A 16,406-nucleotide genomic window follows, 5' to 3' on the forward strand; every position below is an offset into this window, starting at 1 on the left:
TCTGAAGGAGTTCCTCAGTAATGATTCAGTGAGTTGTGGAATTTGGCTATGACAAAAAGTAGCCATTTTTCATGAAAACAGCTTTTGCATTGGAAGAAAGCATGAAGCTGACAGGTCCAAGAATTGATCTGGTTTGATGAACACATAGACATTACTCATTTATCAGCTCCATTAAATAAAATACCAGTAATAAACTTGGTCTTAAACAGCATCACGAAAGTCAGCCTCACAAAAGGAAAACTGGTGTAGGATCTCAGCCATTTCTACATGCGGAGACGTATGGAAGACAAAATTGGCTTACTAAGGCTTGCTTGGTTACTTGTGTGTCAAATAGGTTTCTGAAGGGGGGAGGGTTTTGTTTTACTGAGGAAACAAAGAGAAGTGGGGAAAGCACAAAACCTCCATCTTAATGACTTCTGTCATGAACTTTCTCTTTTCTGCCAATAATTTATGACTCCTGTGTAAGCTTAAAAGGTAGAATTGCTTCTTACACCGTACTGCTGATTCTTTCTCAAGCATACCAGTTTCTCCCTTGAGGCAGGACGGCTGAGTTTTCTGCCTTGACTGTGACTGTTGTAGGAAGAGAGCATATAAATAGAAATTCTGCTGACTCAGTTGTTTCAGCGAGGCGTAGCGCTATTAGCAGAGTACCCTGTGTTCCTGCACAGCTATGTGCACCTGCAGTTCCTTCCTCACTTTGCAGTAGTTCCCTTTAGAACTTTTTTTAGCCTTATTGAGGCTGGTTTTGAGGGGTTTAATTGCATTTAGAGATACTTGACAATTTTCTCTTAATTCTTAATACTTTTGACATTCACAGCTTGCCTTAAGAATCTGAGGGTAATTAAACCAGCCTTCAGTTCTGAGCATTTTATGTTTCTCCTGTATGCATATGAAAATGTTGCAGCCATCAGCATCCTGTCTGTTTGCGCTTGGTCTCCTGCTTCCCCTGGGCAAGCCTTGTTTCATTTCCACTTCTGGTAGGAGGCTTTAAATGTCTCTGCTCCTCTTCCTGTCCAAAATCGAGTTCATGTTAGTATGAATATGTTTTCCAAACCTTTGTTGTCCTGAACAGGTTGTTTTGTTTTGCTTTTTTTTCATTTTTTTTGCGTGTGTCCTGTCCTGCCTCTGTCTGTCCCCCTGCTACTGCCCCCGAATGTGACCTACTAGTCTGTCAGGGCAGATCTTGATCTTACTGCAGCTTTAGGAAGTTGCTGTTGGAAGTCAGCCCCTCAAAAACACAGGATAAAAGATGGAAGAAATGCAGCTAGGAAGAACATCTATCTAGTGTATACTGAATAAAGGTCAGGGAACTAACAAATACAGATTTAGGCTGTGGGGAAGAATACTGTAGAGCCAGTGATGCTTTGGTAACAGAAGCTATGTATGCATGTATTTCCTCAGACTTCAAATAATGCACTTATAAGCAACAGCTGATGTGTCATGAATTAACAACAAAGTTGCACAGTATGCAACAAGACCCCTGTTGGCATAAAAGAAGCAAGATCCTACACCAAGGTATGTGAGGACATCGTTAGGTCATGCCACTTTTTCAGAAGGACTGTAGCAGGAACTGGAAGAGAAATTCTGTTGGACAGGGATCCGGTCATTGATTCTAAACTTGTTCTGATCCTTATGCTTTCAGTATAGTTAATGGTTTTACGTTTGTCCTTAGGATATTCCTGTGGATTCACTGTTCAAGCACAACCCTTAGCCTTTTCTTTAATGAAGGCAAACAGTTGGTTTTTTAGTCCAAATAGAATGGACAGGTGACTATTATATTTCATAATACAAAGAAAAGACCAAGGAAAACACCACCAAGAAGTTGAAATGTAATTGTCTGCTCCAACTGAAAGAGTGGAGAAGGCTGTGTTTTCAAAGAGGCAACCCTGAAAAGGGTTGTTGAAGATTACTTCAGTGGCATAAAATGCTTTTTTTTTTTTCTTTAAAAATAAAGTAAAAGTGGAAGTTGTTATGGGTTCATTGTGTTTGCTATTGAACATGGACCAAATATTGTGATCATCTTCTGATTTTGAGTAAGAGTTATACTGAATCTGCTGTTTCTGTGCTCCAACATTATTATTCTAATCTCATTTTAGAATGACCTCAGTGTGTAAATCTGCATACCTGAATAATCTTTGAAGTTAGTTGTACGCTGTTTAGTTGGTTGCTCTGCCATTGTATTTGCAAAGAGAAAGTAGCAATATTGTTTTAATAAAGCTTCCTAAACCATTTTGAACTTTCCAGTTACTCAGACTGTGAGCACATGTGTCTTCAGGAGTGTTTAATCTGTTGTAGGGTCTAGAAGTCATTACGGTTCGGTCAGCTGGACCATGATTTCCAGTTCACTCACTTTCTTGCAAGGTACACACAGCCATTTCTGAAAATACTTCTGTGGATTAAAAAAGAAAGTAAACCTTTCAAATGGAGTCTTCACACACCTCCCTTCAAGTCACATTACACGCTGTTAAAATACCTTTATGACTAGATTATATTTTGATTTCCTCTGGCCAGTAAGTCTTTTGTGAACTGGCTCAGCTTCCAGAAAAGGTGTAGAAATTCCCTTATGCTGGAAAACCTATAGCGTGGAACTTGGAGCACTTTTCTGGGACGCAGGGAAGCATGGGTTTTGAAATATCTCAGGTTAGAGAGCAAATGGAATTCACATCTATGGCTTTTACGTAAGATATATGGGTATCATAATGCCAGTATTACTGTTCAACCTATGTGTCTGTAGAAAGGTGGAATTTATTCCAAAGCAACTTGAAATTCCTAGATGAGGTATTTGATGGAGTGATCTTCCAGATGCCTCTTAAATGGTTATATTCAGAGATCTTTTATCTCTTCTCTTACTGTTTCTTGTAAACTAGCTTTAGTGTACTTCTCCAAGTACTGCTTCTGACACTACATTGCAATTCCATTCCAATGTGCCAGATCTCTCCATGTATTTTACAGGATATATGGGCATTTAATTAGGACTATAGATCTCAGTCACCTGTATAAATCAAATACTTTGGGACTGAACATCAAAATATTCAGGTTCCTTGTTGGGGGCGTTTCTCATCATTTCTGTATATATCTGAGAGTTATATTGCTATCAGACCTTTTACAAAACAACTTCAGGCTACATGTAGAACTTCCAAAATTTTTGTGCAGTACCGAGCTATTTAAAACATCTCATGGGGTTCACAAAAAGCATCCTAGTTATCTGAGAAGATCAAAGTGGTGGCATCATTGAATTAATTTAGGAGAGGGAATGCTTCCTGCTAGTTTGCTCAGGTTGTTTAGATCTGCGTTGGAATGTAAGGGTATTTCATGAAGACTTTGACATAATTACACGTTTCCTCCTTTATTATACTCACCTTCCTAGATCTGGCTCCAGCCAGTCTGCTTGGAACAATTGCACTCCCTCCTAACCTGGTCAGGTCTGCTGCTCTCTTTTACTGTGTTTACAGTAGCTCTTTTATATCTTAATAGCACTAGTGTTAAACATACATTAGGCTCAAGCTAACAGGTTTTTAGGCTTTGAATTTTACATTTTTGAATGAAAAGCCTAATAGACTTCTCTGTTCTGTTTCATTTTCTGCTCCAGTCCTTTGCCATGCAAGTTTTTACTGAAGGAGAAAAAAAAAAAAGGTGACTAGTGTCTTTTGGATCATGAGTCAGGAGTGACAAATCAAAGTTTAAAATCTTTCTTTTGAAGAACAGGTAATTGTGTAAAGGGAGAGATATAAAGCTGAAACGGAATATAAATACTGTTCTCTTCTAAAAATCTGCTGTTCAAAAACTTAGTTTATCATTTACTTTTTAAATTGGCTTTAAACTTTGAGAAAAGCTGATTTTGATGGGTTGTAGTACAGTCCTTACATCATCTTACTTTTTGAACTGAAAAAAATAAAAAGCATGCACAGAATAATCATCAAGTCACAGGGTCATGGTGGCACTGGGGCCACATGTTCTGTAGCATGAATAAACTCAGGTCATGCTGCTTGGTCCCAAGACTAGAGAAAAGCCTTTGATTCTATTTAGCAGAAGTTTCATCAAAAACTATATGCTTATGTGTTTGTAGGTTTGGGCTGGGAATGAGAAATTGTGAAACTATCTACATGTAATGTTGAAAGCTGTTGAAAGTACAGCTAGAAACCAGTAAAATAGTATCCAGTATCTAGAAATGTTCAATTATGGGGTCTGTTACCAAAACAGAAATGTATATCAAATGCAATAAGGCGTTTTTCATATTCGTTTCCAAAAAAAGCCCTAGATAATTATGCTAATATCTTAAGTATTCATCTTATTTTTGTTTAAAAATATTTGGTTTTGAAGTGTTGAAGTTTAAAATTTCCAATTTAGAGAGTCATCTTGTCTACACAAGCCAAACAGTTTCTAGTATCTTTAAAGGATGTAGATTGTAGAGGTGAGAAAAGAAACATGTAGCAAGCAAGTATTTTTACAAGTAGCTATGAACTCCTTAATGTTGCACTTAATAACATCTGGATATTAAAAGATTTTTTTTCGTTAAATAGTAGTACGTAAACATACAGCCCTATTTATGCTCTGAGAATTTAGATCTTGATCATGTGGATCTGGAGCTCTTCTGTTTTGAGTGTGATAACTCTGCAACATTTCCCATTACATGTTAAGGTGACTGCTTCGCATTGGCATGGATGTCATATTAAGTCTCCAAATGAAGAAAACCTTCAGCATGCTAACCCACGTTTATTAAAAAATGCAATTTTGTTACGCCGTAGTCACTTAAGTTACAATTTTGCAGGTTTTTGTTGTGCTTATCACTGGAGATCTTGGGAAAGATCTACCTAAAAAGGTTTGCGAAGGCAGATTTTTGGTAACCGTGTGGGAGAGTATGATATCATCTTCACATATGATGTGGAGAGTTCTGAACCATAGCAAAATGAAGTAAAAAATAATTGGAGGTTTGGATGTTTGAAGACTCAAAAAAAAAAAAAAAAATCTGTATTGCTAAAAGCTTGGTTTCCATTTCCAGGCTTTGGAGATAGGTGTATTGGGATACTTCCTCCCCAGTCCCAATGATAGTTTGCATGCTTCAGTATAAAGAAGCCTTTGACAGCATTATGTTTAACAGGGAAAAAATACATTGTTGCTGCAAAGCATAGGAGTGTGTTGGGAAGAAAAAAATGCTTTAGGGGGTGGTTGGTATGTTTTTTGTTTGGTTTGGGTTTTTAGTATTTCTAGATGCTACAAAAACTATTGAAGGCTGGGTGTTTATAGATTTGTGTCCCACTGCTAATTCTGACCTACAGTTTCTGAGTTTTCTCTCGGGGGCAGGCGTAAAGTCTCACCTATATGGATTCTTATGTCTGATAACGCATACAATTTTGATGCAACTAATTTTTCTGTGTTAACTGGTCTGTTTTCATACAGCTTTAGATCTGAAAAATCAGTGTCGTCCTGTCAAATTTGTTGTTTTGTTAAATCAAACTGAAAACAATCATGGTGTTGGACAGGATGTTTGCTTGTCTTGTTAATGATTGCTTGTCTTATAAAAATGTTGTGGGGCTGGGGGGTGGGTGGTAGCAGTGTGGCTTTTGGGGTTGGGGTTTTCTGGTTTGGGGGTTTTCTGGTTTGGGTTTTTTTGAAAATCGTAGCTTCTACTCAGTATAAGTTTTAATCCAGTAGTTTATCTCCAGTGGTACTATCTTTTAAAAATATTTGTCATCCAGATATGAATTTTCAGTCTAAAGTAATCTGGATTAACTCCTTTGGGAGCAGGTGTTCATTGAGATGCTATAAAATCAGTCTTGCAGTACTTTTTGTTCATATTTTGGGTGAAACTGCACACAAAATATAGTGTGAAAGTAGTTGGTGTTTAATATAGTAGAGATCCCCCGAAAGTGCTCACAGACCTAGAAAATGCAGTGATGTGAGAAATCTTCATTTTTTAACGCCTCTTTTTAGGAGGAAGCAAGTTTAAAATCATCAAAAGGAGCAAAGAATGATCATTTAATACACCTTAGAACTGCAGAATGATACTTTTTTTTTTTTGCTGCAGCACCTTTTCCTGCACATCTACAGTAAATAGTTAGATTCCTTCCTATGCTTTCTTATGGGCAGTTGTACCTGCATATTGTTGACCATTTAGGGAATTCAGAGTAGAGTAACAAAAATTATTTTAATGCAGAAAGATTTTATATGTGCAGATAGAATGTCATCCTTCTAGAGACAGAGATTAAAGGCAGTAAAACTCGAGAGGAGATGATTAGTGGTGGGATGTAGGGTAGGGGGAATAAATAATGAAGAGCAGGAGAAAAAACCCTATTTGCCTATGTAATAATTAGACAATGAAAGGAGAGGAAGAACACAAAGGATATGTAAGAATAATCTAAGTACAGACAGATTTTTTTTTTTTTTCCAAATTTGGAGATTTTTTTCTCATGTTTATAATTAACCTCATTTTTCCACAAGCTGTAAGAAATCTTGTATTTTTCTCTCAAAAAGCTGCATATGTAACAATTAAATACTAAAATCCTGAAAATACATTAATGTTGAAATTATAGAACATTAAAATTCCTCATTTACCTCTCAGTGTAGTTTTTCAGAATCTAGTAGTAATACAGGGATACAGGTCGTCTTGCTCTGTGTTTTATTATACCTAGTGCTACAGGAGCAGATCAGTGCATGTCCCTCCGTACTTTCTTGTTCACCTGGATTTTTTTAATCAAGAAACATTCAGTGTAACAATGTTGCATAAAATAATTTTTGCAGGTAAATTAAATATGCAAATTTATTTTAAAAAACAGCTAATTTCAAGTGGGGAAATGATGTGAATACTGCGACTTTGCTTCATAACTGAATGTGCATGTATACCTGTAATGGTTTTGTAGCCAAATAGTTCTGTTATTTACTCCTAATTACTGTTTTCATTATAGTTGAACTTGAGCCATAAATATTTTTGTGTCTAGGTACAGGCAGTATTACATTCAAAAATATTTTAGTTTTCATTAATTTCAGTTTTTAAAACAATTCTCCTGTAATACGTTCTCTTGTCTAGTAGCCTTTCTGGGAGAAAACCGATATGGCCTGAAAGCAGCATAAAGTTAGTCCAGTGCTCAAAAATTCTGTAGAATAAGTATACAAATAAAATTCCCAGTGATACAGTAATACTTGCTATCAGCACAGTAATGTTTTTTCAGGGTGTGGCCTATTTTCTTTGCTGAACATCTAGCAAGTCTGTACTTACAGAAGTGCTTGCTGCAGGTATGAGAGACTTTTGAGGCTGAGAAGATTCACTCATACCACCTATCAGTAACTGTTAGTGAATAATTTGGCCATAACGGAAATGAAGTTAAAGTTACATCCTTGTAACAGGAAGAAATTTAAACAGATACTTTTATCTGCTCTCATGATGTATGGTTTTAGGTAATTCATGAAGACTACCTTTTGTTCTTAAATTTGATGTATTAGTTAGTGATATCTTTTCCTCCTGTCTTGTTTCTGGAAGGTGATCTTGGAATGCACATTAAAGAAGGACCTCGTTTACAACAAAGTTACTCCTACATTTTACCACTGGAAGATTGATGACAAAAAGTTTGGCCTCACATTTCAGAGTCCTGCTGACGCAAGAGCATTTGACAGAGGTATTCGGAGAGCAGTAGAAGATATTTCTCAAGGTACATATTTCAGGTGAAGGGGTTGGCGGGGATGGAGGGGGGTGTTGAGTGTTTAGTAAATGTGATAAGTGAAAGCACTTTGCACAACATTAATGCTGACAGTATTTAAGGATGTGGATTGATCTATAATATATTGAGATTTTAACAGTTTTTAAATAGTATTTCTGGCATTTCTAAATTGCCATTCATCCAAGTGTCTTAAATCGATTGTTTCACAAACACTAATATGGTAAGTCCCCGAAACATCCCTACATAATAAAGCATTGCCTCTTTTTTTAGAGATGAAGAAACGGAGGAAGCTAGAGTGTGATAGTGTCTTACTTGGATCTTCTTCTCAGAAGCTTGTTACAGTTTCTGTGTTCGTAGAGGATAAGCTGTGAAGTTGAATGATTTGAGACCTGTTGAGTTCTCTTTCTATCTGCACATACTTTCAATTAATAGTTTTATTTGTTTGCTGACAGAGTAGTTCTGAGGACAGGTTTGTATGGGACAGTAGAAGAATTTACTCTAATAGTAATATGGCTAACTGGCTCCAGAGCTTCACTGACCTCATGGAACTAGTGAGCAAACTGAAGAAGATCATTGAGCCTCAATTCTGAGCTGAAAATATGATAAATATATTGCTGGAGAGGGAGGGGGAGGGAGAGAAGAGAACGGGTGTCTATTGAATGGAAAGAACATCTCTTTCAGGCTTGTAAAAAAAAAAAAAAAAAAAAAGTAACTCGGAGAAATTTAAACAAAATATTCTGTGCTGTGATGTGCTGTAAATTTAGGGATTTAATATGTGTTATCATATTAGCAAAGGGAGAAACACGTTTCTGAAGGGAAATGCTCTAAATTTAGGGATTTAATGTGTGTTACCATATTAGCAAAGGGAGAAACACATTTCTGAAGGGAAATGCTTTTCGACATACTAGAATGACTTCTTTTTAATTGTGCTGATATCATCCATATCCCTGCAAGAGAAATAATTAGAGAACATATGAGACCTTTTCTCTCTTAGGGTCTCACAGTTCCAATTTCTGCTGATTTTTAGCAAAATATAGCACAATATGCATTCATGCCAGCCAAATGTTATCTGCCTTTAATTTTCAAAATGCTACATTAACAAGAATAGACTCCCTTGCTTCTGACTTCTGATGACACTTTGAAAATGCTTTTACAAGAAAGGTGTGAACAAGAGAGAGGATTGTGGCTAGGAATACTCAGTATATAAAATACACAATGTAGAAGTTAATGGTGCTTCTTAAAGTCAATTTGAAATACAGTGATCTGCTGGTTAAAAAAGTAAATGAGCATATTTATATCATCATAGATGGATATTGAAGGATGGCATGGACTTCTGGAAGCAGTAAACTGTAAATAAACAGAAAATAACCTTGCCTATTTTGTGGGTTTTTTTACTTTTTCTGTAGGTTATCCACCGTCCCAAAATGATGTTGAAGTGGCCGAAGACTGCTTTCAAGTGAGTATTTAAATTTTTCAATTAATTGTGCAGTTATTTTTTGGAGAAATTCATTGAACAATTTTTGTTTTCATTAGTGAGAATAAGCAAAATAAGAGCAATAGCAAAATTCAGTTTAATGAAGTAAGTTCCAGAACAGTTATCTAGAAGACTTACAATATTGTCTGTCCTAAACTAAGTAGTCAATATTTAATTAATAGGATGATTAACCATCCTAAGTTTAATTTTTAAGTTTACAATGTCTGTTCTAGTTTATGTGTCCTCTTTGAACTCATAGGAGCATGACATACTCTTCTGGGAAAAAAAAAGAGGGGTCAGAAATCTTTTTCTTTTACATGCACATCCTGTTTGTTTTCCTAGATTTCACTCTGCAGTGATAGACACTTCTAACATTGTATGGTTAGAGTTGAAACGATGCTGAGAATCTAGTCCAAACAAGGGCAGAAGTACGAGTAATTTTTAAAAACATGCTGAAGATAAAGCAGTCACTTGTTTGGGTTCAAATTTTTATTGATCCTTGTTTGCACCATTCAATTTCTATAGGTCATAATGGCATAAGAGGTAAAAACTTATCTCCTACTATGCTTCAGAGTTACAATGCTTTACACAAATACCATATCAAGTACTGTAACACTGATGTGTAGCACTGCCTGGTAGTAGCCAAGAATCCATGTAATCAAAAAGCCAGTATAAACAAATATTATGGATACATGTATACAGTAAATAGCTGTAATATAACTGAGTAAAAACCTACTTGTGTCTATGTGTGCTTGTCATCTCTTCTTTCCTATTTACAGTTTCAGGGAAAGTCTTGGCTTTATTCACACATACATTCAGTTTTCAGAGTGCAGGTATTTAAATTAATATGAAGCTGATATAGAAACAAGTTGACTCAGGGGTCTTAGTGACGATTCAGAAAACTGATAGTATTCCTAAGTGGTTCCTTGAGGGAAAGGGTTTTGTCATTTATGCAATATTAAATTCTTTATCAGTGTAGATGGGTGCAGTGTAGAACCTCTGCAACACAGAATCAAGAAAATTAGCAGCCTACTTTGAAGATATGGGTCAGAATCAAATTATGATAGGAGACTGAGAGTCAAGTATTTAGAAAGGATACTGCAATGCAGTGGCAGTGCAGAAGAGTCTTCTGATTTCTTTCCATTTTATGGTGGAAGAAATGTATCTCTCTGTGTAAGTGTTGGCTGTGCAGCCACCTGTTGTTCTCTATTTTAAGGCACTTTAAAGTAAAATCGCTATGAATATTAGATATTTTGGATTTAAAATAGGAATGAGATTTTGACAGGGTGGAGGAAATGTGTGCCAAAGTTAAAAGCTGATTAAGGATTGCATTAAAAGACTTCTTTAAACACGCTTTGTTGCAAGGATTAATAATTGAGCCATTTCTACAGGCCTAACGAGATTAGAGGAAACTAATTACCTCTTGATTATACTGCCTAGTTATTATGTTTCTATATAAGGATGCCAAAATGGAAGCAAATACCTGTGATTCTTTATATTTACAAAGTTTGTTATTGGGAAAGTGGAGAAAAGTGTATTTCCAGCCTCTATTCTATATAGATGTAAATATAGATATCTTTAGAAATTTAAATATATGATGTAGATTTACTTTATATGTGTTTTTTAAAAATACATTATTTTTAAAAATACTCTCTCTATATATAACTTAAGAGTTACAAACAATCCTGTTTGGTGCAAACTGCTGGTAGAATTATCTGTTATATTCCAGACAGGAAAACATATTTCATGACTTCACCACAACACACATTGCTTAATTGTGGATTTGTGCTGCGGATAGATCACAAGAATTACCTGTTTTCTAGAGGCAAAAAAGCTAGCCAGTCTCTCTTACCCTATCTCTGCATACCAAAGTAAAATATATGATACTGGAATTACCTATCGATAACAACACCAGAAGGGGGGGAAAAAAAAAGAAATGCAGGGAAGGCTGAACCCACCCTGGCTTAGCTCTGCTTCATCTAAATCAGGTTTGTGTATCAATAAGGAAGCTGTAATTGCAGGGTTATGAATGTCAGTGTAGAAAGGCTACAGCATTTCAGTTACAGGCACCAGGTCTAGTCATCAAGAATATCTTGGAAATACGAAATAGTATACATTCTCCTCCAAATTACTAATTCCTTCTCCCTTCCAAGACTGATACTGTTGTAAGCAGAACTTGATACCCCAGGGTTTTTTTAACTTGAAAGGCTGCTAAGACCATTTTATTCAAAGATAGTGTATTATGTATTTGAAGAGTCATGTTCACTTGTCCCCGCTTCTTCCCACCCCACTATAGTTTAAAAGGCCTAATGATTCCCCCCCCCCCCATTTATTCTGTAAGCTGTTTTCCCAAGTCTCTAATAGTATTTTTGAGTAAGTTTTGGAGTATATTTATGCAAGGGCATTTTAGAGTGTGGATAGAATGTTAAAGAACAGGTTGACACTTGGATATGAGGGCAATGGGATGTTTGTTGTATCATCAGAACAAACTTCCAGAATTGTAATTTATAACCTGTAAGGAATGAAGTACAAAAGATCAAGCAGTGGAGCTCCTCCATTTAATCAAAAATATTACGTAGTCGTAAGTTGTTTCTAAAATAGCAGAATATCGAAAAGAGAAAAGGGTTATTTCACACTCACTTTTCATAGCATGTTTGTTAAGGTACTTATGTTTTTGTTTATAACCTGTAGTAACTATCATGTGTACTGGTATTCTTCAGTTTCATTTCTTTCTTCGTTCGTTAGTATGGTAGGTAAAGTCCCCACAGCGTCATCAAGGTACCTTTGAAAATATTAATTTTAACAGGTCTTTGTCAGTTACATCATCTGCTGTCAAGGTGTTTTGCCTGTGCTGTTCTAGTCATCTCACACAGCAGGAATCGTATATTTAGTGCATATTTGAAGTATGAATATAGTATGTAGTTTGTACATAAATTTCATTAACAGTGTTTTTTAAAAAATGAAGATGATTAGTGATGAAGACAGCAAAACATGCTTTGTCAGTTATTTTCCTGGCTGTGTTATATTCAGTGCTACAGAGAGCAAATAAAATTATCCAAATAAGATCAAAACACATAGCCTTCTGATCTAGTCAGTGGCACTGCTGTTAAACCTCAATGCCTACTTGTAATAAGTATTATCACATTTTATAGATGTAGCAAGCAGAAATAAGGATTGTCCAAAACTCGTATGTGCAACTCTTAAATGCAAATCCAAAAATTGAACTCTGATCTTGTGCTTTCTCGGCTAGCATTTTTGCTCGTTATATTGTATCTTTGGTCACTAGATTTTTTTTTTTTTTACGTTCTTTAAATAAAATCTCACACAGACAGCATTCTTATTGAAGATCAAATTTATCATTTTAAGACATAGCTTCATTATAGCTTCTTTAGATGCTCTGTTGTTCACAAATAATGTTAAAATCTTACTATTAAAAAAATACCATCACTTAAGTGTTCAAATTTGCTTGTAAAGGTTGCTTAGATGATTACAATTACTATTAGCTTTTTAGTGAACGTATTATATGCAAATTGTTTATATCATTAAATAAGCCTTAGTCTTACTAGATTAATTTGAAATAGAAATAAACAAATGAGTTAATGCAGAGCTATCTAGCTTCCTGTAATGTTTGTAAATGGATCGTGGGAATGTATATGTACTTATATGGAAATATACACTGGGAATTTGTTTTGGTAGGAGGTTTGGATTTTTTGGTATAAAAACAGGCATTCTGAATGCAGTAGACAAACAGCTTGTTTAAGTCAGTTTGCTTGTTTGTTCAAAGATTGGCTCAGATTCTTTACCTCTACCAAATATAAACCTCTTGCTCTAAAACTCATCTAGAATAAATGAAACAAATGGAAAAATCAGCTATTTTCTTCTTTAGAAGTAAATCTAACTAAATGAAATCTAGAGCTCATGCATTTAAAAGTATTTTTATGTGGGTTTTGGATACTGAAATGCGTAAGTCTTGCTTTTGAGGACTGAAAAATAGAGCAGTTGAGTCTTAATTTTTTTTCAGGTTTTGTTGATTCAGCCATACTGGTGTTATTTATAGGCTATCAACACATTTTAACAGTTTTGAAGTAATAAGAAACAGCACACTTAAGCTTTTGAATTTCTTACTACTGGCAGAAGAAAACTGTAGACTGGTAAATGATAAGCAGAAAAAAAAAGTTTGGCTTGTTCTTTCAAAAATAGGTACATTGGGCTTTTTGTCAATATGAAGGGGAAAAGGCCTGCAACTAACATGTATCTTAAGTGGTTTTGGTGCAGGCAAGGAGGACATAAATGGTTCATGTGCCTCTTTGTAAATGCCCTATTTAGCAACCATTCAGTTTATTTTCTCTATAACAAAAGGTTCGCAGTTGTTTTATTTTACAGAAATAACTTGATGTTATGACTTGTAAGGAAATGTGAAATAATTTACCCTTGACACTGTATTGTTTTTATGGAGAGGAAAATACTACATGATAAAACACTAAAGATTAGCAATATTTAGTCCACTTAATTAATTAGCTAGGTATAGTTCCTAGAACTAAAAGTAATACGAATTTATATTATCCACTTAAAATAAATCTAGTAATATATTGTGCTAAAATTACTTGAGTTTTTTAAGCTATTTGTGGAGTAGTATTCAAAAAAGAGGAGGAAAAATATTTTTTTTTTTCTCACCAGTATCCCTACCAGCCTCTTTACATCTCCATCTCTCTTATTTCCTCAGAGTTATGTTTTGTGTTTTAATTTATTACTTCCTTCCTTGGAATCCCTAAAAACCTTTAGTATGCTTTATATAGTCAGGTAGAACAGCCTTGGAAGAAAGAGGCACGCCAAATGCCTTATTTTTTACTTTAAACTGTACAAAACATTCAGAGTAATTTAGGTAATGTTTCAGTCCATGTCAAAAATACATACCTGATAATAATAGAGTTTCGTTGCCAAATAAGAAAGGAGTTGCTCCATCAGTCTTAGAAATAGCTAAAGCAGTAGGAAGTTATTGAAATGTTTTTGAAACCTGTATAATTTATTCACAATTTAAAAATTAAGGAAAAAACATGTAAATGCTTCTTGTGTTGGTTAGCATCAAACAGCAGATTTTCAGGCCTCATGGGAAGTAAATACAAGAACTGGGATGCAACGGAAATGTGGTCTCTCATCCATCCTTCTGTGTAATCATTAAACTTACTTAGAGCAGAACATTGTTAAAAATGTTTGCAGAACAATGTTGAATTCTCTCCCAGACTTAACTCTGGCAAACTGGGAGAAGTAAGGAGAGAAAATTTGAAGAAGAGAAGCTCGGTCTGGTTTTCATTTTCTCTACAGCTGTCATCTGGCTTTGAATTCTGCTGGAGAGCTACAGCTGGAGTCATTTTATTGCTTTACCCAGCATCCTTTTGCCTGCGCGCACAGAAATGTTTTACTAGTCTTGGAAAAAAATTCAGAGTATCTCTTAGCAACCATAGGACAGTAATTATTATACCAGCAGCTGGGAGCAAACCAGATTTCCGTTGTGCATTAAAAACTGGCGTAGGTTACTTTACAGATGATACTGAATAACCTACGCCAGTACTCTACTTTGCAGGCTGTGGTTAAAAGACATTGAATGTGGGCGGTGTAATTGCTTTGGACAGTAGAAAAGGGGAATGTGTGCATCTGTGTTTGTGTGTAATATTCTGTATATTTAATATACCAAGCTTAGTTCTTGTAGAAAACTTTACATGTTTGCTTTTTACTTAAATGCATTTTCAATACAATAGCATTTTTGTTTCTAGGGCCTCTCCCTTCAAGTTGTTGGTGTTTCCATTATAAATGTGGGCTTTCAGGTGTTTACAGCCTTGTCATAAAACATCACATTGGAGCAGGAAGTGTCATCCAAAGAAAGCCTTTTTGATACTAATAAACATGGTTTGGCTGTACGTAAACTATCAGTTTAATTAAAAAGACAGAGTTCAGGATATTCATCTGGCATTTCTGTAGTTCTGCATAGTGAATATTTATAGGCTAAATAAGATCATAACTGACCTGAACGCTTTTCATTTTTCATAAATACCAGAAGTTAGGCTGTGCTTGCTTACCTGTAGTGTCTAGGTTGGTAGGCTGAGTGTTGTGCTTTCCGAACAGCTGTCTCATGAGTTCTTGCCTTACAAAGGTCAGATGCCTTTCTCTGTCTCCTGCCACCCCCAAATTTGTCCTTGAAGTCAATTAGCTTGAATTGTGGTGTCTGTGTTGGAATTTTATAAAAGTATTCCTTTATAATTGCTGCATATAGGGCACAAAGGCTTGCTTTAAGATTAAGGTTTGTATTTCATACATCAGTGTCTGGCACTCCTAGTTAGCACTGTAATAGGTGATCAGTGCCTGTATCCTTTGTTATATGGAGCTCTTCTTGACTGCCAAGGGGAGCATGTGTGTCTGTCCGTGTGAGCATGTGTGTGTGTCTGTCCGTGTGAGCACGTGCGTGTGTCTTTTTTGCTCTATAGTGTAGGTAGTTTATTTCTGAAGAAAAAAGGTGTGAATCACCTGCAGGGACAGGAAATAATGAAGGCTGTTGCAAATCTCACCCAGGGATAAAGACTGGTTGTGGGTAGTATGTGTTTTTTCCCTGGGAAGGGAGGAGGAGTAGTTTTTGCAGCTCTCATCCTTCTCCCTATACCACTCAAATTGATAATAGCTGGGGGGGTGGTAAGGGGGTTAGGTAGTGCTTATCACTGTGGTTTCTGTAAAATGGCTTCTAGCTGTTAAGTGTGTTCCTAGCTTAAATAGTTTCCGCTTGTAACCATTTATAACATTGCTCAAACCAAAAATAGTTGAAGGCATTTCTTCCTCATTCTGAATGCAGCTCTCCTGTGGTTTGAACCAGTGTTTTGGAAGCTTTTTATGTCACTGGGCAATGTACCTGCAGGAGTACCTCCTGCTAGGAAGATGTTTGATATTGCACTAATATTTGATGCTTTTTGCTCTTAAAATAAGTATACATCTATGAAATCTAACTCTTGCCAGTCATTTCAACATTTCTTTTGTACTCCTTTCCCAACAGTGTTTGACCAGAAAATTTAATTTTGACAACAGGGTTGATTGTTTAGTGGTGTCATGCGCAAGGATCTGCAAAAAGTACTTCTTCCTAGATTTTTGTCTATCTTCAAAATTTTTCAGTGGAACTTTAACTTGATTGAGCTATTGTCTTTCATAGGTGTATGGTCTCTAGTATTAATTCAAGCTGATCATTAATTAATTACTAATTTTAATGTTTTTCCACTCAGAGTGCTTCTGAAAAATACATA

The 16,406-nt window shown here is 35.7% G+C and overlaps 1 protein-coding gene across 1 annotated transcript in view; it reads left to right on the plus strand.

Annotated features, from left to right (window-relative positions):
• Positions 1-16,406, plus strand: part of SPRED1 (sprouty related EVH1 domain containing 1) — a 60,115-nt gene that overhangs the window by 35,949 nt on the left and 7,760 nt on the right. The window contains exons 3-4 of the mRNA XM_059819589.1: positions 7,475-7,643; positions 9,059-9,108. Coding sequence (XP_059675572.1) covers positions 7,475-7,643; positions 9,059-9,108 — 219 coding nt within the window. The remainder of the gene's footprint in view (positions 1-7,474; positions 7,644-9,058; positions 9,109-16,406) is intronic.

Source organism: Gavia stellata, chromosome 7, assembly GCF_030936135.1.
Source record: "Gavia stellata isolate bGavSte3 chromosome 7, bGavSte3.hap2, whole genome shotgun sequence".
Classification (NCBI taxonomy): Eukaryota; Metazoa; Chordata; class Aves; order Gaviiformes; family Gaviidae; genus Gavia; species Gavia stellata.